The 21960-nt window shown below is 35.5% G+C and overlaps 1 protein-coding gene across 3 annotated transcripts in view; it reads left to right on the top strand.

Annotated features, from left to right (window-relative positions):
• Positions 1-21960, top strand: part of LOC100500774 (forkhead transcription factor N2/3) — a 64634-nt gene that overhangs the window by 6173 nt on the left and 36501 nt on the right. For 2 of the 3 annotated variants that reach the window (XM_041612366.1, XM_041612364.1), the window contains exon 2: positions 13071-13662. In XM_041612366.1, the coding sequence (XP_041468300.1) occupies positions 13087-13662 (576 nt within the window). In that variant the 5' untranslated portion in view covers positions 13071-13086. Of the gene's footprint in view, positions 1-12757; positions 12868-13070; positions 13663-21960 lie in introns of those variants that run through there. The other variant, XM_041612365.1, reaches the window with a different exon arrangement.

The raw sequence follows: 21960 nt of genomic DNA, 5'->3' as shown, positions 1-21960 counted from the left end.
TTTTGCAAAATCGGTGCATCGAAAAAAAAAAAAAAATACGTCGGCCGGCCGATTCGTTTGGTTTACACAATCAATCATCAAAATATCAGTAATGTCCAACTTTACTACTACTTACTTGATTTCTATTGCCCCCAAAATGAAACCGAATGAGTAATTATGACGCTATTCACTATTAATTTGAAGTTTATTTCGATCATAGTTCGAGTCTTACTCGTCTGCTCGTGCCGAGATAATTATGCACGATGAATTCATGAATGGAAGTCATGGCCATCGATCGTGCATGCGCAGTACTGTTCTTTAATCAAACCAGAAAATGGCCGGAAATTGACGCGATCAACGTAAAATAAATCTTGCTTTCATGAACAATATTAAAATCATGACCATAGAACATTATTTAATCGTAATATTTAACAATAATTTGCATATGATAATCATTAATATGAATTTAGAGCTTGATGTGAAACGTTTGTATTTCGTTTCAATTTTCAATGGCGGACATCTCATGACGATCGACTTGACTTGAGTCGAGCTAGTGCACTTGTCTAAAAAAATAATCATCACGTCAGGATTGATTCTCGAACATTGTCTACATGCAAAAACTCTGTTCAAGTTCGTAATATCACCATATAATAATATTTAACATGACAAAACAGAGAAAATTGCGTTTGATATTTTTTCCCATCAATTTGAAGCTAGTTTGTGCCCATTTTTGGGCTCTGATTTCATGAATGGGAAAATATGTCATACGTCATCAAACACGCATGCGCATTGTGCTTATTTTCTCGGAGCTTGGAGGAGACGTCCAGAGATGGAATAACAATAGAAATAATCCCAGTATTATTTCTTCCATATGAACATAACATACTTTGCTGACATCGTCAATATTCTTAGTATGACCATAAAATCTTGTTAAATCGTAATAATTTAGATGAATTTAGGGCTCGATTCGAAACATTCGTATTTATTTTGATCGCATGCTCATAATTGCGTCTAAAAAACTGGATTGTCATTATCAGGATTAATTCTCGAACATCGTCATAACTCATATTCCACAATCTTTCCTCACAATCGTTATATCAGCATTGAATAGCAATTCAAATGACCATCCAGAGAAAATTACGTATTTATTCCCATAAATTTATTTGGAGCTCATTTTGGATCCAACTACACAATCTCAGGCAAGTTACAGCGCTCTCCGTTGATTGCACTTGTTTGCTGGCGCTGACGCCAAGCACGCCTGTCGTTTCGGGAGAGTGAGTGTACGGGGCTGGTGAATGGACTGAGAATGCTAGTCGACCGAAAATCATTCGGATCGACTCTGCGTGATTCATGTCTTTATTATTGTTTCATTTTAAACTTATATGTTGTCATCTGCAAATATCATTGTTGAAGATATTTTGGGAAGAATTCTGCTTTGGTCCCCGGCCTTTTTTTGTGTTTTGTGATCATGGAAAATACAAACGAACTTTGCTCTGTCATCTGCTTGTGCAACGCTCACCCGGCCAACGCCAGCGCATACCGTCAGTGCGTAGTGCATATGCAAAGCGCATCGACGCAAAAACAAAAGACTAAATTTTCCCCGCCTTCAATATTCGATGCATCGATGTTCGATCGAATTAGAGCTGTCGAACACCGGTTTTCAAAATAATCGATATGACTCAGGCTATATAGATATAAATGTATTCAGAATGATTTCATTTTTGTATTGCTTGTCGTGATATTGAATTGCAGCAGATTGCTTAATAATACATCACGCTCATGACAGACCCTGTGAACTCTTCATGTACAAATACTATCTAGTAATTAAAGTTTAAACTTAACCCATCAAATACAGTCTTCTTCAAGACAGTTTCAGATAAATGCAAAGCCTGATTTTTGTGTGTCTTGAATATTGTCAAAACTGCCAGAACAACAGGTATTAATTTCACCTATAAAAGAGGAGATGAACTCCTTAAAAAACCAACAAATGTATTGTTTGGAAAGAAAATTTTGATGTAAATCCAGCTTGGTAAATCAATAGCACAAAAGGCAACATTGCCAAAATATTAATAATCTCTATTTTAATTTTGTATTTGATTGATTCATTCATTTATTCAATTTTTCCAACAAAATTTATGAGCAATAATTACAATAAATAAATTATAAAATCAGAAAATACAAATAACATAAATATTCAATAAACCAAAAATAAAGAATATACACCTGATACAAAAGATAATATATAAAAAATGTTGGAAAAATGGAGTGGTCCACTGAAAAGCAAAGCTTGTAAAGTGTGGACCACTCAAGACGAAAAAAAAGTATAACACTTAAAACTATATGGGCCAAAAAAGAGCGGCAATACAAAATAGATAATGAAATAAAGATATAAATGATGATTATAATAAAGGAAATTATTGATGTATTAAAAACAAAAAATATGATTTTTCATATGAACAACTTATGATTTTATAATAACTTTGTTTAAATCTTAAGGTTTTATTTGTGGGAAAGATTAGATGAGAGCTATCTGCTAATTAATGAAGAACCAGATTACATTACCTTGCCTTGATTGATTTATATTAAGCAGTGAAATTGTCTGCGCTTGATTAAATCCGTCCAAGCAGGGGAAAAAAAAGAAATCCCAAATGAAAGACGACCTCAATCCCAAATCTAGATGCATTCATTTCCTGCTCCTTTTATTACTGAAAACAATTTACATCTTCTTGCATAAATTGCTTGTGGTATAAGCTTGATGTATGGATGCGGCTGAAGGAGCTTATTCTTACGCCCGATTGTTTTGTGAAGTAATTGGTAGGAACCCTCGCCGTGACGGTGATCACAAAGTTGCTGCGGAATGAACACAAGAAAGTGATTTATTTCATGATGTAGGAGGCGTAATTTGTGCTGGCAATTTGTGGTTATTTATGGCTACATTCTTCACAGACAAATTGACCATGCTTGGATGTATTTTCAAAACGCATTCCCCCTATAAATTGTGTCAAACGTTGACTGAAATAATAAAAAAAATGATAGAAGAGGATTACCCAAATGACATTTTTGTTAATTTGAAATGTTTAAGTTCATTTAAATGGGAATGGGGAAGTCAAATGCCTTTTTAAGAAACAAATTAATTGCAATTTCAGTTATTTCAAAGCAAGAAGCACTGGAATAGAATTTTTTTTATTTGAAAATATGAAAATGTGTCCTAGCTTATACAAAGTGTTACCTTTTTAAAGATATTAATTTACAACTGCTATCATCTATTATAAAAAAAAACAATTATGAAATGAATTTACGAAATCAGTAACTGTTATATATTATCATTTTTACTTACCCTGTGCTAAAGCCGGGGTAATGATAATAGAAGGGCCTGCTGGGAGAACAGTTTTTAGAACTGAAGTGGTTAACCTGGGTAAATTTGCCTATTCTGATTATTATTGATAATGCATTGCGCACATATGAATTACTCGTGTGTGCACCAAAGAAAATAGTGGCGTACGCAGGATTTTTGAAAGGGGGAGGGGTTTCAAACTGGTCTTCACCATAAATTTTAGGTCGTTTCCCAAACAAAATTTGACAAAAAAAGGTCTTCAACATTTTTGTAAGGAGGGGAATTAGGTATAAAAAAATATCAAAATGGGGTTTGAACACCTGTGCCCCCCCCCCCCTTTTGCATACCCAATGAAAGAGAATCAAGTCAAAATACAATTCTTCAAGCTTTGCATCATGTTGTAAGAATTTTGGGGATGTTGTCAGTGTGATGGGGAGTGTGAATCATTTATTTGAACACATAAGAAATGCAAAATCATTCTAAGATCCCGGGATGATTAATTTTAAGATATAATCTGCTTGTGTAACAATCTTCTATTATGATCCAGTTGGCAATGATGTGTTAAGACCATGCATTCTTAAGAGATGGATGGTAATGATTAACTGCGTGAATGATGCAGTAAAATGTACTTCTTCATCATAGTAAATAAGTAAATCTCCGATTTCCTTTAGATGATATAAATTAATGATGTACACCTAGGGGATTAAATTGTAAGCAAAAGGGTTTAGACACTGTATTTCATGTTAATTCTGATGGACGGATATCAGTTCAAACAATCTCTGGTACACTTTAAGTTCAAATTAATTGCCCAATATCTAAATGCAGTGCTCTACCTGTGTGTAAGGACACAATAGTTGTTTGCTTTTTGCCATTCTTTGTCATCCATATGAATCAGACTGGTATGTTTGTTTTTAATTAAAGTATCGTCCATCAGGATAAATGGTTAAACATCATTAGAAGACAATTATTCCAACTATAAATGTTGGATCAACCTCATCTCTAGGGGATTATCCCCAACTAATACACAAATACTTGTCTTGTTTTCAGAATCTGATGATCGATCAATTAACCCATTCCCCATTTTCTCTTGCAATACTGATGAAAGCCATTTTGAATAAGACGTAGACTTCTTTTAGTAAATCTAGATCACTTTTTTTTAAGTGAAGTAATAATAAATTCAACGTTTTATTTGTTCTCTCCGATTCTTAGTCTTCATTTTCATTGGTTTATCATCAACCATCCTTGCGCTATGATAAGGATTAACTTTTAAGTCTCAAAGATTTTAATTTAAATTTTTTAGCTTTGTATTTATTACAATGAATTGCATAAGGTTTGGAATTAAGAGTGTAGGCCTACTCATGCTACTTTAAGTCTTTAAAGTTACAGTTGATCAATTTAAAGTTCAAACAAGATCATAATGTACAGGACTACTTGTTCAAATCACCTCCAGAATGAGGAAAACACAACAAAAAAGATCCATTTTACTGTGAAATGAGTCTATATAGAAATTGAAGAAACTCCATTGGATGATTCATCATCTCCAATCAAGTCTAGCCTTTTATCCATCTCCTTTTATTGTCCCTGTATGTCCTCAATTGGGTTTAATAGGGCCTATTAGTGATGAAGTAATTGATAGGGTGTGTGAAGAGCAAGGACAACAGATTAGCTCATCTAGCTTACACAACTTATTAGTTCACCTTTCTGCTGGAGGATCATTGATACCGTTCTCACTACCTACCTAAAACTAGTTTACTGGAAACTAATTTAACAGGTAATAAGAATGGTTGAAGCGATCTTCCTTACCTGTTCATAAAACCACCTCGTGATGTAGTTTTCAAGATCGCTTTGCCTCGTTAACTGGTTTTAGCGTGAGAATACAATCGTTATTCGGGAAGCGATCTTTGCATATTTTGAGTGCGCTATTCCACATACTGTGTGTAGAAAGCCTACTCTGCGGTTTCGAATTTCGCGTGAAACGTTTCACCCCCGCTGAGAGCGTTCCCATAGCAACAAGATCGCTTTATGTGAAGTGATTTTGAAAAGAGATCTTCCGAACTGGTTTCCTGAACCGGTTTCCAGTAAACTAGTTTTATAAAGCGTAATGAGAACGGTGTCATTCTGACCCCCCCCCCCCCTTCAGACAGTTCAATTGCTCTTTCCACTGCTTGGATAAACCTTTGGGTACACATTGAGCCCTTCCCTGTGGTGTCTTCTCTTGTCTGCAGCATTTCTATCTATCCAGAAGGAAGCTGCCTGATGATCAAAAAGATTGTCCATGGAGGGGATGCAGAAAATACATGGAGAAGCAAAGACCAGCTTATCTCTAAAATGTTTTAAAAATTGACCCTAAAAGCATTAACCCCATGGATACTTGGTTCAATACAAAGTGTTGCATTAACCCCATGGATACTTGGTTCAATACAAAGTGTTGAACAGGAGTGAAAAATGCCCCTGCCCCCATCCCTTCTCATAGAAGTATTTTGTTTTTACTCCATGGCATTTTATTTTATTCTTGCTGATCATATGAGCCCCTGCCCATTGTACTGTACTTGGTTGCTATGGCATTACATTATGTATGTATCTGTCGGTCCAGTCATCATTCTCAAAACTTTTCTCATAACCTTTTTTGCATAGCCTTTTCTGAGATTCAGGTCATGGACAGGTAATCTCTACACTTGACTATATCAAGGCCAGAACAGCTCATCATTTTTTTTCTTCTTCTAAAGTTTGTTCAGATCAGTGCTCCTGAATTAGTGCAGTATAATCGTGATCATTTCTCTTCCTTTTATATTCTGGCCGATCATGATTCTGCTCATATCTTTGTCATGAGGCCTGGGAAAATGTGGGAAATTTGTAAACAGCCCAGTTTCCAAAACACACTCCAATGCTTCAGTCACACTGAATAGCCCAAACTGACTCCAGACCGACTAAAGTACATTAGATTATTTCTAACGAAAGACCATCGGTCGGTTTGGAGTCTGCTTCTTGAGTGTGACTGAGATGCATTTACAATGTAGCTGCCTGCATATTGCCTGAACATTTTCAAAGTTAATTTTAAGATATGTTTTGCTTCAAATTTTACTAGTATAAAGACATGTTTATTTTTTGTGTATGTTGTTTTTACCTTGTAAATATAAGGGCCAAAATTACAAGTTAGCTTTGAGTTATGAAATCACAAGAGAAGAGCTTCAGTTTGCTCATACAGTGTGAAGGGAGCTCTAATGTCGTCGTTTAAAAATTGGGAGAAAGATTGAATAGTAAATATTTCTGAACCAAAAAAAACAACTTGTTTTGAAGTATCTTTTTGGAAAGATATTTGTAAAAGATGGGCTACTTTCCTGAGTGAAAAGGAATAATGATAATGCATCTAAATAGTTGGAGAGATGATGTCGTGCAAAGGACTAAAGGAGGAATCGAGTCATTGACAATGTATTATGATACATTTATTCGAGAATTGTATACATCCAAAATAAAAGGTTTGTTAATGATCATTTGGATCTTCACCAAGTATGTTTCATTTGTTTGGATGTTGCCCCTGACAACCAGAGGAATTCAAAGGAAGAATGTTTTCTTCTCAAGCAATTTAGGTACCAAACTATTATTGAAGATGAAGAAGAGAATGAGGAATTCATAAGCAAGCTTCCTGCCAAACTTTACTGGTATTGTGATTTATAAGAATGCCATATTCAACAAATCATGAAAACATTGAGATATTAACAAAAGCATTTGTTAATAGTCAGATGGGATTATTGAAGCTTGTGGATTTAAGTAGAGATTCAGATTGTATGGGAATATTTCATGGCATTGCATTGATCACAAAAAAGCTTGTCTCTCTCTCTTTTCTCCCCAACAATTTGTTTTTCATCATGTCAAAGTAAATAGTCTTGTACTGTCGCCGTCATTAACCCCTCATTGTGGAGAATTCTATTTTTGACAAATTTCGGTGGAGCTCCGACCTGTATTGAATAAAGCCAAGTTTATTATGAAGTTTGTTAGCCACCCACGAGTGCCTTTATCCAATAAGAGTTGGAATTCGATTAGAATATAACTGTTCGTTCTTGCTGAAATTGCCTTTTCGGTTAGAGGATGGTTCTTTGTGTCGGGCTTGTTCAAGCAGAAGAACCAGATTGGCTATGAAAGGATTATCCCATCCATTCAATGCTCATGATATGGTGAAATACATATTTACTATTTCACTTTGGAATGCTTGTGGGTGTGTCGGAGGATCTGTATGCGGTTACACGGTGTTTTAATTTCTGTCTCTATCGAAAATTAAAATCTGTATCATAATTGAGCTATTCTGTAAATATTTGCTAAGTTTTTTGTCTATTGCTCGTTATTCAAAGTAGTTGAATATTTTCAATTTTGATGCTTGTGCTCAACCCCCCTCCCCCTCCTGCGAAAACTCTGAACTCTTAGGAAAGTGCAAAATGTGCAAAATTTTTAACAAATCAAATCATATTTTCAAAGTGTCTCAATTATTAAAAACCGTCTTTGACATCAATATTTTTAGAGTTTTAGATGGCTCTCGATTCCCCAGAATTTTAATTTTTGCATTTTTTTTCCATGTGAAATTCAAGTTTCAGACTATGGAAAATGTGTTTGTTATCAAGTGATTCATTTGAGAGATATTCAAAGCTTGACAAATATAGTGTTACAGTTTATTATTTTTTTGAAGAAGCTATTCCAAGTTCACGGTCCAAAGATTCATGTTCCAGTTTCAGTGGGGAATCTTTAGAAAGGACTCTTTGTTGTTGGTCGTCCGTCATCATGGGGACGATTGCTTACGAGAGTAACTGTGGATATCTCGATATGTTTTCTCATGGATACTGGTAATAGAAGAGAAAATCCATAAAGCTTCTCATTTGATTGATATGACGTGTCTTTCTACACCTTTCCTGACATTTCTCCCAATGAGGTTTAACTAGATGTCTTTAAGAGTCTGGCTTTTGATGCAGTCACACCAACAAAGCTGACTTCAAACCGACCGATGGCACATCATTGGGTGTAAAGTATAAGATATCGTCTGTCGACAGGGTGTTTCACCAATGTGGCTGTAGAGGTATCCCTGAGAATGATGTTTTTTTTTCCTCCACAATATGCTGTGGATGCTGAAATCTTAGGAGTTTGTGTTGGAAATAATCTGACACCAAGTGTCGTGATTGCCTGAATATTGCCCTTCACTAATTTGAGTGAAGTGCATTATACAAGTAAAGGTGTGTATGGTTCAATCCCAATAATAAACACGCAATATTCCCACTAAAAAAGAGATCAAAACGGTGGTTGGCCACAGGCTATGATCACCATAACAACAACTTGCCTCAATAATCAACAATGACTGATTTCCATGGCAACCAAATAGTTCACCCTAACAGAGGTAGTGGGACGGAACAAACTTGATTGCCAAAATTGAAGAAGAATTGAGATTCATTGGTCCATATTGTGATTGATCCATGAACTTTTTTGTTCATTGATTTCCCTTTTTTTTCCCTGCTCCATCAAAATTGTTTGAGAAAGGAGGAAGAGAAAGAGAGAGAGAGAGAACCCAGCAAGTCCCAATTTGCGTCTTTGGTCTGCCAAACAAAAGGTGGCATGTTTTTCTTTGCTGCGACAAAGGACGGGAAGTTGGGAAGGTAACAAAAAGAGAACAAACAAACCAGGTTGAGTTGCCATGGAAACTGAATAGAACAGGTCATGTGAGCAGAAATCTGTGTTTTGGTTTTACACCTTGTATTATGGTATGAAAAAAGGGCAGTTTATTCTAGTGGAAGTGGACCCCCGAGCAAAGACCAACAAGAATGGTGAAACACAGAGAATGCTGACCCTTTTCTTCTAGAAAGAAAAATTTGTACTTGCCAGGTTTTGATATTCAATTTCCCCGCTTTGTGAGCGAATCACCATGGTTTCGCATTAAAAATTGTTTTTCTCAGTTGGCCATGTATCCGCCAGTTTCGTAATACGTTTTGACCTTAATGTGATGAAGTACATCCAATGAACATGACTGTACTTTGAATTGGTTGCATGTAACATGATCGCACCATGCAGAGTTTGATATGTGAGACAGTACGTTCACATGAGTTGATCTTCCAAGAACTGGCTCAATATAGCCTATCACCTGTCACCTATCCCATTTGATTAATTTGTGACGTTTACTGCTTATTTAATTTTCATGTGCCCAACTTTGCTTTTCAAATTTTAGTTGAAGGCCCATGTGTACATGTATGTTGAACCTATGTGTAAACAAAATTATCAATGAGGTTTGGAAAAATAAATTCAATTCCTATGAATCAAATTGTATGGATACATATAATTTGTTACATGATTTACCAACTCTCATGTCAGATAGCGAAGCCTGGCGTACCATTGTTGATTCATTCATGGATGCGTCCGATATTTTAGTAGTGTAGTAAACTTGATTCCTTCATTCTGACATCTTCAAATACAGGATTTCTGATACGAAGAATGTGCCGAGGTATTGTGTAATAACTCTAAAATGAAAATATTGATAGATAATGGTGTGACATCATTCAATCTGTCACGGCAATTCTCATAAAATTCTTTATTCACGTTGTCTTGCAGAATTGTTTTTCATGAACTAGGAGAATGAAACCATTGGAACAAGATAGCTTGTGTGAAAACAGAAAAATCAAAGAAACAGATCAACAAAAGTTTGAGAAAAATCGGAAAAATAATGAGAAAGTTATGAGCATTTGAATATTGCAATCACTAATGCTATGGAGATAGCAAATTGGCAATGCGACAAAGATGTGTGATGTCACTCATGAACAACTCTCCCCATTACTTTAGTATATATTTCACTTGAATTGCCTCTTTTATCACATCTATCCATAGATCATGTGTTCTTTCTACATGAGGGCATGTAATACATATTTTTTAAGAATACATCATGGATAAAGAGTTTGTATCATCATAAGAAAAAGCAAAAAGAGACATTTTGAGGGTATTTTATAGTCCACCAAAGGGAAAGTTGTTAATCAGTGACATCACACATCCTTGTCGCATTGCCAATGGGAGGATCTCCATAGCATTAGTGATTGTAATATTCAAATGCTCATAACTTTCTCATTATTTGTCCGATTTTTCTCAAACTTTCTTTATTCTTATTCTTTGATTTTTCTGTTTCTACACAAGCCCATTTGTTACAAAATTTTCATTCCCCTTTAAAGAATACTGAAAAGTGAAGAATTGAAAGTTAAGATGTCCATAGTCCTTCATTGGGCTCCTTTCTTCTGCCTGTCAGCCCCTTACACCATTAGCTCTAGACCTGTGCACAGGAGTCGTGATCCTGTCATTTAACCCGAACCTAAATCTCCCAATGCATGTATGAATGAAATATGTCCAGCCAGTCACACGGTTCACCTTTGAAGAATTTGCAATCCAGAGGTCAGATAATAATGTGTATATTATGCTATAGGAGAAAATGATAACAGGACAGGACGTACATACTGGACCTTGTAGTTGGAGGCCTACATGTATGCATTGGAGTTGAAAACATGATGTAAAGAATAAAGGAAATCATTATAAAGAAAGAATAGTATAGAGAGAATATGTTAATTTTTGTTCTATTAATGTGTAGGCCTAAATTATATTGGAGAAAAAGTCAAGAAGAGAGGTAGACAGGTATGGTACAATATGGGGGATGGGGTGAGATCTATGTAATGAAGGGAGGGTGATGCAACATTTGCTCTTGCGACATTTGCTCCGGTCTTAATATCTCAGAGGACGTAGGGTTACAGTAAGTGTTGTAGTAGAGTTTCTGTTGTGACTAATTTTAAGTTAATGATTAGGGTTTATTTAGTGTTGGAGGATAGATTTTATATTTTTTCCTTTGGAGCAATCGTCACCAGAGCACATGTCATGGAACCGTAGGGAGATGTGCGTAGGAGGTGGTGGTGGTGGTGGTGGTGAAGGGACTAATGGAAAAGACGTAATTTCTAACAGAATATACATTGAGGCATCTTTTCTTGTTTCCCAACAAAAAAAACATTAAAGCATTAGACTTCCAATTTGTTATTATCCAATATTATTTTGAAAATAAATCTAGCCTTGAAGATGATCACTTTGTCTGTGGGGAAAAAAAGGGGGAAATAATCTCTAATCCATCAGACAAGAGCATCGCTTAATTCGCCACGTCTTGAAACGACAGGAACCGGCTTTGACTTGTCTCTTCGCTTCAAGCCCTACTTATCGTGTCACATTTCATTTCGTTGCCAGCGTAAAGTAGAAGAGAAATAAAATGATAACTGTCTGAATCGATGCTTATTTCTTGTCATAAGCAGTGGTTTATTGCCTGATGAGAATGTCTCTGGCCTTTGTGGCGAAATCAGAGAGGATCTCACACTTTTCTCTCCCAACAGAAGCTTCTCAAGTTTTATTGTACAGAGGCTAAGTTGGTTTGTGATCCCCTTGCTCTCCTGTTCGTGATGGTGTGTAAGATGAGTATGATATATGTCACGTTTTGTGTACAGTCCAAGTCCACATACCCCACATTCCATGTAGAAATATTTTACAGTAAACAATATTGTATGATCAGCTCTGAAAGAGAAACCCTATACAGTTGATGTGACCATGCTGTGCTCGTACCGAAAGCAAGATTGAATGTCGTCATTCACATAGGTTGTCATCGTGTTTATTTGTGGTATGTTAGTGTGTAATTGCTCGATGTTGGCGTCTGTGTGAATGTTATGTTGCATTATCAAATTAAGTGATGAGACATTTTGTTTCCAAAGTAATTGTCTTTGGATGTGATCAAATTCTTGATTTTTTAATTGTGAATTTTTAAAAAGTTTTCTTTTAAGTTCCATAGACTATTGTGATTCTTGAAGGTTATTTCAATAAAAACGTAGATGAAACAAAAGTTCGATAGTAATTATAATTTGGGGATAATTCATTTGTCAAAATTATCAAAATTGGCAAATTCATCTAGTAGATACAAAACAGAAGAAATTAAGAAAAAATGGGATCTATATAAAATTGGAAAAAAATACACCCCCATAGGCAGTTCTATCTGTAAGTCTAAAAAGAAAGTAAAATCAAATGAAAGATAACTCAATCATGCAATAAAGATCATGACAGTGCAAGCCCATTTAAGCTTCCCGATTTATTGTGTTCCAAAATCTTTTTGATTTCCAAATTAATGAAAAGTCTGACCTTGTTCAAACAGCCAACCTGCCAAACCTTAAAAACCACTGCTCTCTCTCTTTCTCTCTTTCTTTCCATTATTGTGATGTCATGGTCTGTAAAGGCCAATGCCACGGTGGCATACAATTCAATCATTGCCATGTTATATAGATTGGGCTGTTCCTACCTTACCGTTAGTTTAATGAGGTGGTGGAGAAGCCCTTGTCATGCAAATGATGGGGGCAGGGCTTAGCCTGCTTTGGCAGCACAGGGGTGCAGCATTGCACCCAACTCTGAGTCTTGGGTACTGCCAGCACACAACCCAAAATCTCAGTCCTCAGAACTTTGGGTTTCACCTGGTATAGCTATTGAAAGGATTTTTAAAAATGGAATGGATAACTTTTCTTCGCATGGTGAGATTTAATATCCGTTTTTTGTATCAGGAAAGTCTTTTGATCGAAGGAATAACAAGAAAGGAAGGAAGATTGGAAAGATAAGGGGAAATATTGAAAAGTGCTTTTGTGAAAAGATTTTCTTTGTTAGTTTTATCGTGCAGTGTAAAGAATTAAAGTTGAAAGCTTTATGATTATTTTTCTTTTTTTCTTTCTTTACCCAGGTGGTGACCAGCCACCATGCCTCCTAATCGCAAGCCAGAAGACACTCTCTTGAAGAAACCCCTCACGCTGGGTCTCAGCCAAAGTTTCCCCAGTTCTGCATTATCGACTGCACTGAAACAAGTCAAAATCGAGATGGAGGATACAGATTTGCCCGACCTGAGCAGCAGTTGCTTTGGAGCCATTCGAATGGACAAGGGCCCTTTGGACGACGATGAACTAAAGCCCCTCGGGTGGTTGCACACCACGAATGTTCTTAAAGACATCAATTTGGACGATGACGATGATGACGATGAGTCGTACTCAAAGGAAAACGACGTTGGTAGCAATACGTATAATGGTTATGGATACCAGGACGATCCTATGGACCCACATCGACATATTAACAGCAAACCTCCTTTTTCCTTCAGCTGCCTCATATTTATGTCGATAGAGGACTGCCCTCTAAAGCGTCTTCCCGTCAAGGAAATCTACAGGTACATTCAGGACCACTTTCCATACTTCCGCACGGCGCCTACGGGCTGGAAGAACTCGGTGCGACACAATCTCTCTCTCAACAAGTGCTTCCGAAAAGTCGACAAAATCAAGGGACAAGTAAGTTTTAGTAAAATATTTTTGTGCAAAAATGTTCTCTTTTCATTCCTGGGCTGGAAATGTCCATTTCCTGTGCAGGAAATGTCCATGGTGATTGTGAATAGAGTACTCAAATTATTTTTTAAGTATAGTAGAAATTTCCCTTGTTCACCTCTGCAGTTATTCAATTCTATTTCGTTTGAGAAATAGAATGACGGCATGAAAAATAATAAATTTGGTGCTGAATTTATGTCATGAAATCCAAAGTCATTTTCAACAAAGTACGGCTTGAAAAGTCAAAAGATCAAATGAAAAATATAATGGTAAATGTAAAAGTGAAAAGAATAGTGCTTTTAAAAAGCAATAAAAGGGAGAAAAAATAGGCACTAAGTTTTCCTTAATTTGATGACGTCCTCTGGCTTGATTGCTTCGCTAAAAACAACGAAAACATCCCATTGCTCTACATCATGGCTGCCATTTTTTACTCACTTCCTGCTGGCTGAGAGTGCAGGCAACTTTGATTTGATTACCATGGCAACCGATGCATGGTTGCTATGGGGACTAATGTGAGTGTGACTTCCACCGTTGGGTTACTTCCAGGCCAAACGAATTCAGCCAGGAACGGCCCGCCAAGAGATAATGGGAGCTGCCTTCAACTTGACTTGCCTCATTTCTCCCTCAAAGTTTATGTGATTGGCTTTCTTTCTTTTTCCTTTCTTTCCTTTTTTCATTGATTTTGATCTTTTATCATTCACTTTTTCATCTTTTGAGAGAATATATATGATAGATATACTACAATTTGAGGGTTGTTTTGAAAGATTTTCTATCAAAGATTACTTTGTGCTTCGATCATTTTTTTTTCTTTGCTGTCATTTCTCAAAGTTTTTGTGATGGATTTTCTTTTTTCTCATTGATATTGAATTCCTGAGAAGGTAGAATCTTGATTATTGCATTTTTTGTGAACATTTTCTTGAGAATTTAGACTTTCTGTCCAAGAGGTTATTTTTTCCTTTAACAATTTTTCTTCAAGTTTATCTTTCTATTTTGCTCTCAATGCATGTAGGGGATTTGATTTTCTGAAAGTAATGCCTCCAGAAGTACTTCCTTTTTTCACATTTATCCTCATTTCTTCTTCATTTGTCAGTTAGAATTGCATTTAAAGATGCAATATACCCTGATATGAAATTAATTTTAATGAAATAAAATGTCAAATAAAACAAGCATAAGCCATATAAAGAAAAGATTGGCAAGATAATGCTTAACATGGGCAATAGAATACATGTAGGCACATTTTCTTTCTGTATTTTAGAAGTAAAAATCCAAATTAGTTTGTTTTTTGGACATTTTTTTTTTTTAACATTAACAATATTAATGAAAATTTTACATCAAATTATGTTCAACATTAATTGGAGTGAAAAATCAGAAATATGAAATTCATACAATGATTTTTAAATGTTAACCGACCTTCATTTGTGTGATACATAGAGGCACTTGATAATGCCAATGAAATCATTTGTAATCTTATTTAATTTATTTTTTAACATAAATGCAAAGAGGCATGTTTTATCACCATCACTATCAATTTTGTTTATGGATTCATATATCACTAGATAAATGAATATAATGGGTCTTAAAAACTCTGAATATATATAGATGAATTTATGGGATTGTACGCTTGTTTACTTAAACTTCCATGTTTATCTGGATTGGTGATGAAAAAACAATTCTGAAGATTTGCGACCTATCAGATGTGAGGCAAAAGTAAGCTGATGACATAGCATTTATTTTTATTTTTTGCATAGAATGCCTGTGCGTGCTGCATTGTACTATATCAACAATTACTTTGGGGGGCGTGGCTTCATCTTCCAACCAATGGTAGAAGTTTTGTTGGTTCCCTTTTTTGTTTGGCAGTCATTAGGAAGTTATATCTCGATGTGTGCTGATTTGTGTTGAGGAATGACACAAACTGACAAATATTAGCTGTAGGTGAAGGTGAGAGAGAGAGAGAAAGAAAGAGAAGGTGAAATAGAGACTGAGTGATGTTTATCAGGATAACGATTATCAAATACCAAGTTCAATGGAGGATTTGGTTCATTTAGCACTGATTTTTTTTGTCTAAATATGCCTTTTGCATGAAAATATTCAGGATTTTCCCCCACATTCTAGTTTTTTTCCAGAAGCTGTTATCAGTTTAGTGCTTTAAAATCACAACCCACACACAGTTTAGCTTGTACTTCACTCGTGGTACAGTTCAAAACTTCTGCTTCAAGTGATCAATTAGGAAGTTTGCAAAGTTTGATTAATTTTTCTTTTCATTTGATATCATTTTCTAAGGGGTAAATCAAATTTTCATTCTCTTTGCAAATTGTACTTATCCTGTGAAGATCATAATTTTCCATTCTTCATTTCTTTTTTTACTTTACACTTCTCTTTATTTTTTTTCTAATGATCTTGCTTTTGGTTTGGAGATTAAGTTTGTTAACTATTATTTGGTTTCGAGAACAAATAAATGTTCTTTTGTTTAGTCAGATCTCTAATCAAATAAAAGCTTTACAAGTACTGTAGTAGCATCACTATTTTCATTATTTCATTGGTTAGTCAGGTTGAGGGAGCTTTTCACAGGAGTGTTGCAAGAATTGAATACATGTAAAGGTGAATATTAGTTGATATGTTTTAATGTTTTGTAAAAGAGTTCCTCGTTCAAGTTTCCTCTTTCGAATGACTTCCCAGAATGAAATAATGATAAAGAAATATGACTGGTTTGAGGAATTATTCTCCCTTTTTCATGAATATTTGATATGCTCTACTTAAAATCCATTTATCATTTGACAAAAGAAACAGGAGTGTGAAATATTACCCTATGAAAAATCGGTGAGGTTTTTCCTTGTTTGTTTAATTTGTGTCATGGCTGGAATATACATTGTAATTAAATCATTTCAGTGTCACTTTGTGCCAAATTACATAGGAAGGATTTATTGTGATCTAAATCCAGTAGGTAAATGTAAAGTGTATGTTCATATACAGACCTGGGAACTCTTTCATGTTGTATTTACCTAATGTAGGCTTTGTTTGATCAAGGTATGCGTTTATTGATGTGATAGCAATTTTAAAGTTTATTTTACCTTAATCCAAGGGGTGTTTTCTTGCAGGGCAAAGAAAAGGATAAAGAACCGGAAAAGTGTAATAATATTTTATAGTTTTATGATCATCAAGGTGATTAACACAGTTATCTTACAAATCAAACACTAATGTTATGTAAAGAAAGATATTGTTATATACGTCAATTCATGCTGTATGGTACACGTACACACAGTGAAACTCCATATTTTTTCAAAAGGAAAGTTTAAGATCAAACAGCCATGTCCCATTTTTTTTTGCATTAATAACTTTGATAATGTTTTTGCCCTGGAATAAAGCCATCTGCATGTATGAAAGGTCATCTTTTATACCTTGTAAATGAAAAAAAAAAACATTGATTTGTTCATTAAAGTGATATTTTTATAACTGGTGGATGATATATGGTCTGTGACATGGAGGTGAAAATGCTTCCTCCATTTATCCAATGTGTATTATGTAGGCCTGTGCTTTACAAATGGAATTTATGCATTTCATAATTTTTTTTGGAGTGGGTAGGGATATACCAGGGAAGTGTTCCCTGGATATACTCACTAAAATTTATGTTAAGGTTGCATTTAAGAAATGCCTATTTCCCCCCCCCCCTCCTTCCACCTCAAATCATTTTCTGAAATGAAATTTACAGATTATAGTATGATATATGAGCAAATAGTTACTAGGTAAAAAGAATGTTATTACCTTCACCTCACATGTAGGTCTATGTAAGCTCTATAATAGTTAATTTCTTCATTTGTGAAGGCCAATCATGTTTGTCTGTATACACAAAGTAAAAAACAGCAAACAATGCTAGATATATACAAACTATTGTTTGCTAAAGGAAGGACAGAAAAATGTTGTTGGTCTACATAGCCTACAGTATTACCCAATCCATTCGGTATCGGTAATTGAAAATTCATGAATAAGTGTAATTTTACTCAAGTACACTTCGAGCGACAAAGTATTGGTCAGCCTGGACACGGCCAAATTGGCCTGTGCCTTTCAGTGGTTTCAGCCTTAGAGCTCCTGGTTTCTTGACGATCCCTGATAAATACACATAAAGTTATGCCTAATTTGTCTCTAAAATACCATTCAAAGAACTTGATATAACTACACATATTTTGGATGTAAATTTAAAAAAATAGCAAAATTATTATTTTTTTATCCAGGCTTTTCGTGGTTCGCTAAAAACTCTTTCCTTCATGAGTTACTTTTTATTCTTAAAATAAAGGTCAAACAGGGGATGTGGTATCAAAATACGCCCATGGTAGAACTAATTTAACAATGTACATCTGCGATAAAGAACAAAGAACTGGTGTCAATGTTTACCGTTGTTTATGTTATCGCCATAGCAACTGACCCGCTTTCCCCCTTCACCTGCCTATCAAGGCCCAACAAAGTAAAATGATGATAGCAAACAAAGGCCGTGCAATTTGGGGTCATTAACTGGCAAGGTACTGAAAAGTGTTCATTTTTTCTTTAGTCATTGTGAGATGAGAATTTGTATGAAATTGGTATGCTTTTTTTTCACTGAAGCATTGTCGGAACATAATTTCAGCTGCTATGATAATTCACCCCCTCCCTATTCAATTTATTGTTACGAATTAAGTACATGAGGTTAGAAGAACTTCATGTACTAAAAAGGAAAATTGTTTTATCGATGCCATTATGCAGTGTGATAAAAGTACAACTGCTGTGCACCTCCAGATTTGTTCAATAGTTTAACAATTAGCTTTATTTTTTGTAGATATATAAGTTATAATTAAGGAATTTTTGTTATAGTACATATCTTTCACACAAGAGCATCCCTATGCAATCATGGAATAGAGAAATTTGAAGTTCAGTTGGACACTTTTCTGTTATTCGTATTCTGTATTGTTCCTACTTTGTCAATTTGTTTGAAATGAAGAAAAAAATGAATTCAATCAATCAATTCTATGTGGGCATTTATTTGGTGGATTGCTCAAATAATCTGATTTCTTTATTCATGCCATTGTCAGACCTCCCACCAGTCTGAATTTGAACTGTTTACCATTCTGAAATCTTGTTCCGATAAGATTTTCCTAATTTTCTAGATAACTTTGCACTCCTACAAGAAATATGATTCCGTTTTAATATTTTAAATGCAAAATCATCACCATTTTACAGTTATGTGGGTTGGGAGGTCTGCATTATGTTGGATTTAATGAAAAAAACTAACACTCTCTCTCTGATATATGTATTTTGTTCAAAGAAACTTCAGTCATTAACTGGCTATCATATGACCTTGCTTTCATTGTCATCTTTGGACTTCACTTTCGATAGGCAATAATGCATGTAGTAGGCCTAGCACAGAGGCTGTATTTGGCTGTATAGGCATATCTCTATTAGTCATTTGTCCAGTACAGGAATTTAGAATTGCATAGATCCTTTACTCTACAAGGAAGTGTCTTATTTCCTCTACCATTAAGCATTCATTGTCTTGGAAACTCAAGGGTTAATTGGAAGAGGAGGTGATTGGATAATGCATAGAGGTGCTTTGACACCCACCTGGCCTAAAAAATACCCTAGACTGGGAGAACCTAGATTCAAGCCTGATTTGTACCCTCAAGAACCAGATAGAGTTTCTGTATTAATGAGCTATTAACAAGACATACCTAAATGCTTATTCCTCTTGCCACGCCTCTAAAGGTCTCGTTATTTTCTTTCACAATGAGAAATTCCCATGATCTTGGAGAAATTCTCTGCAAAGATTCTTGTAATTTTAAAATGCTAATGTATATAAAGGCCAATGAATATGGAAGAAAAGAGCATAGGGTGAAGTGTTATCATACACATTTGAAAACTATCTTCTTTCAGTTATATATGATGTTTATTGAAACATAAGGTTACCCTGACTCCGGTTAGCATTTCATGAAAAGTGTTGTCATTCATTCTCACTGACTATCGTTATAAGCTACTGCAAATCCTTGCATCTGATTGGCTGAGAGCAAAGTAGTCGGTGAAAATCACAGATCAAAACCCTCCATGACACACTCCCCGGATGAGCCAGTGAGAGTGAAAGACGAGAGCAAATGTGCTTTGGGAAAAGGAGCGCAAGTAAAGAAAGAAAGAACGGAGTGGAGAGAAAGAAGGCTAAGATGACAGAAGAAAGTCTGGAGAAACGTGGAGTACATGACAGGAGTGGTATGCAAAGAAAAGAGCAGAGAGGAAAGCGAAAAAGATGCCTTTCCGGAAATCTAGAGAGCATGGCTCATCCCTTCAGGTATCTTGAGCAGCATCCCTCTGTTCCCTCTCAGGCATGGTTACCATGGTGATGCTTCCATCTTCTCTATCCTCCACCTGTGTGCTAGTCTAAGGATACAGCCTTGCACATAATTCTCATAGAATTGATCCATGCTTAGAATTAAAAAAGAAGAAGATTGCAGTCAGGAATATTTTAATGAATCTAGAATTAAGATCTGATGATAAGAACCTTACAAGTCAGTTTTTGAAAGTTTTTTTTTGTAGTAGAGAATCAGCAACGTAGAGGTTTCACAAAACACCATCTATTGTGGGCATGTAGGCCATTTATTCGAGTTGGGGTAGATTGTTCCCTTTCAGATGATATAAGATATTTTTGTTATTCGTATAGGTCTGACAGTACCTAAAGGTATGTAGTATATCATCAAGCCTCTTCATCAAAATAACCTGTAATATTTTTGTTCAGCATGGTGTGAAGCTCATGGAAGTGCTTCAATTAAAGCAAAAAGGCAGAGATTTGTACAAGAAAACTGCTAGAACGCAAGGCTATTCCTCTTCCTGTCCTGTCCAGAGAAGACTGCCGTTGCCTAGCAATGAAAGCTCCCTAGCAACCGTTGGCTTACTCAGCTTGTGACAGATGAGGTCAGTGGTTAGTTACCTGGGACATGAATTACTTCTTTTCACACTTTCTCTGTATTTTTGTGTTAATTTCCCTTACTTCAACTTGGCCCTTTCTTTGGCTTCATCAGGAAGAAGCTTTCAAAACAAGGCCAGCAAACTTCCTTGTTTTTGCTGTGCTCGGTTTTGTTTCTGCCTTCCCCTCTCATGTGGAATTTGTAATATGAGGAAACGTACTGAAAATTTCCTGGTGTAGAATACAGTTTGTATCTCCCTTTTTCTCATTTTCTATTTTTTTTTTGTGTGTGTTTCTTGGTGTTTTTTTTCTTTGCCGAAGTTAATAAAATTGAGAAAGTACATACAAAATATGTTTCTGCATTGTATTACTGGTAGGTTTATTCTATTTCATTTGAAATATGAATGCTTAAGTGTGTTTCTGTGTGATGAATGAAAATGTGGTATTTAAAGGTGTTCTTTCTCCAGAGATGATGACATGTGCAAGTGCCATTTTTCCACTAAATATAACAAATCCTGTGAACCAGAAAATATAGATTAAAGTGTTCACCAGTGTTAGTTCTTTGGTGTGTTTTTTTCTTCTTCTTCATTGGAATATGAATTTTAATACTAATTCCAACCCTCCCTTAGAACCAAATGCATAGTCAGAACAAAGCGTTAAAGGCAGTAGAATCAATGGCCAGCTGCGAGCGTATAGTTTATTCCCAAAAGAGCTTTTAATGGTAACTTAATTAAAAATCTAGGGTTTTGTAGCAATCTTTGAGACAGTATGCTTTCTCATTCTCATTTTGTTGCTATATTTTATTGTAATCAACCAAGTAAAGTGGTTTCGTTTGAATTTTAGTAGCAATGCAAGTCTTATTGAGCAAGACCAGCGAACATCCTTAAACAAAGGAATCGAGACTTTACAAAAATGAGGGTCTAGGGTATATGTTCAAAATCCAGCACCAAGCTGTTGTTTGGTTCTGTTGTCATGGAAACCAAGCAAATTACAGAGATGATGCCCTGGAGCTGTAGCAAGATTACTTCTCAGATTTCCTTCTTTCATTGTGTTTTCTCTCTTTCTTTCTTGCACTTCGAATTCATTTTGGTATAAAGTCTGTTTCTCTTCATTATTTCTGATAGGCTTGCCGGTAGTTAAACCCAGGCAGCCTGCACAGTTGATGGACAACGATGAATTATTTTTTTTATAATGGCAATAGAGAATCTGATATTTCATATTGTGTTTCTTGCAGCTATGACTGATTGATTGCCTTTGTGGTCAAAAGTGCATCCCACTTTTCTTTGATTATCCTATCCCTTCTTTCTCTCACCCCTTTGCTTTTACCCCATCTTCCTCTTTCCTCCTCCTCC

The sequence above is a fragment of the Lytechinus variegatus genome, chromosome 7, assembly GCF_018143015.1.
Source record: "Lytechinus variegatus isolate NC3 chromosome 7, Lvar_3.0, whole genome shotgun sequence".
Lineage (NCBI taxonomy): Eukaryota > Metazoa > Echinodermata > Echinoidea > Temnopleuroida > Toxopneustidae > Lytechinus > Lytechinus variegatus.
The sequence above is the reverse complement of the archived record's forward strand: the minus strand, read 5'-3'. Positions and strand labels throughout refer to the sequence as shown.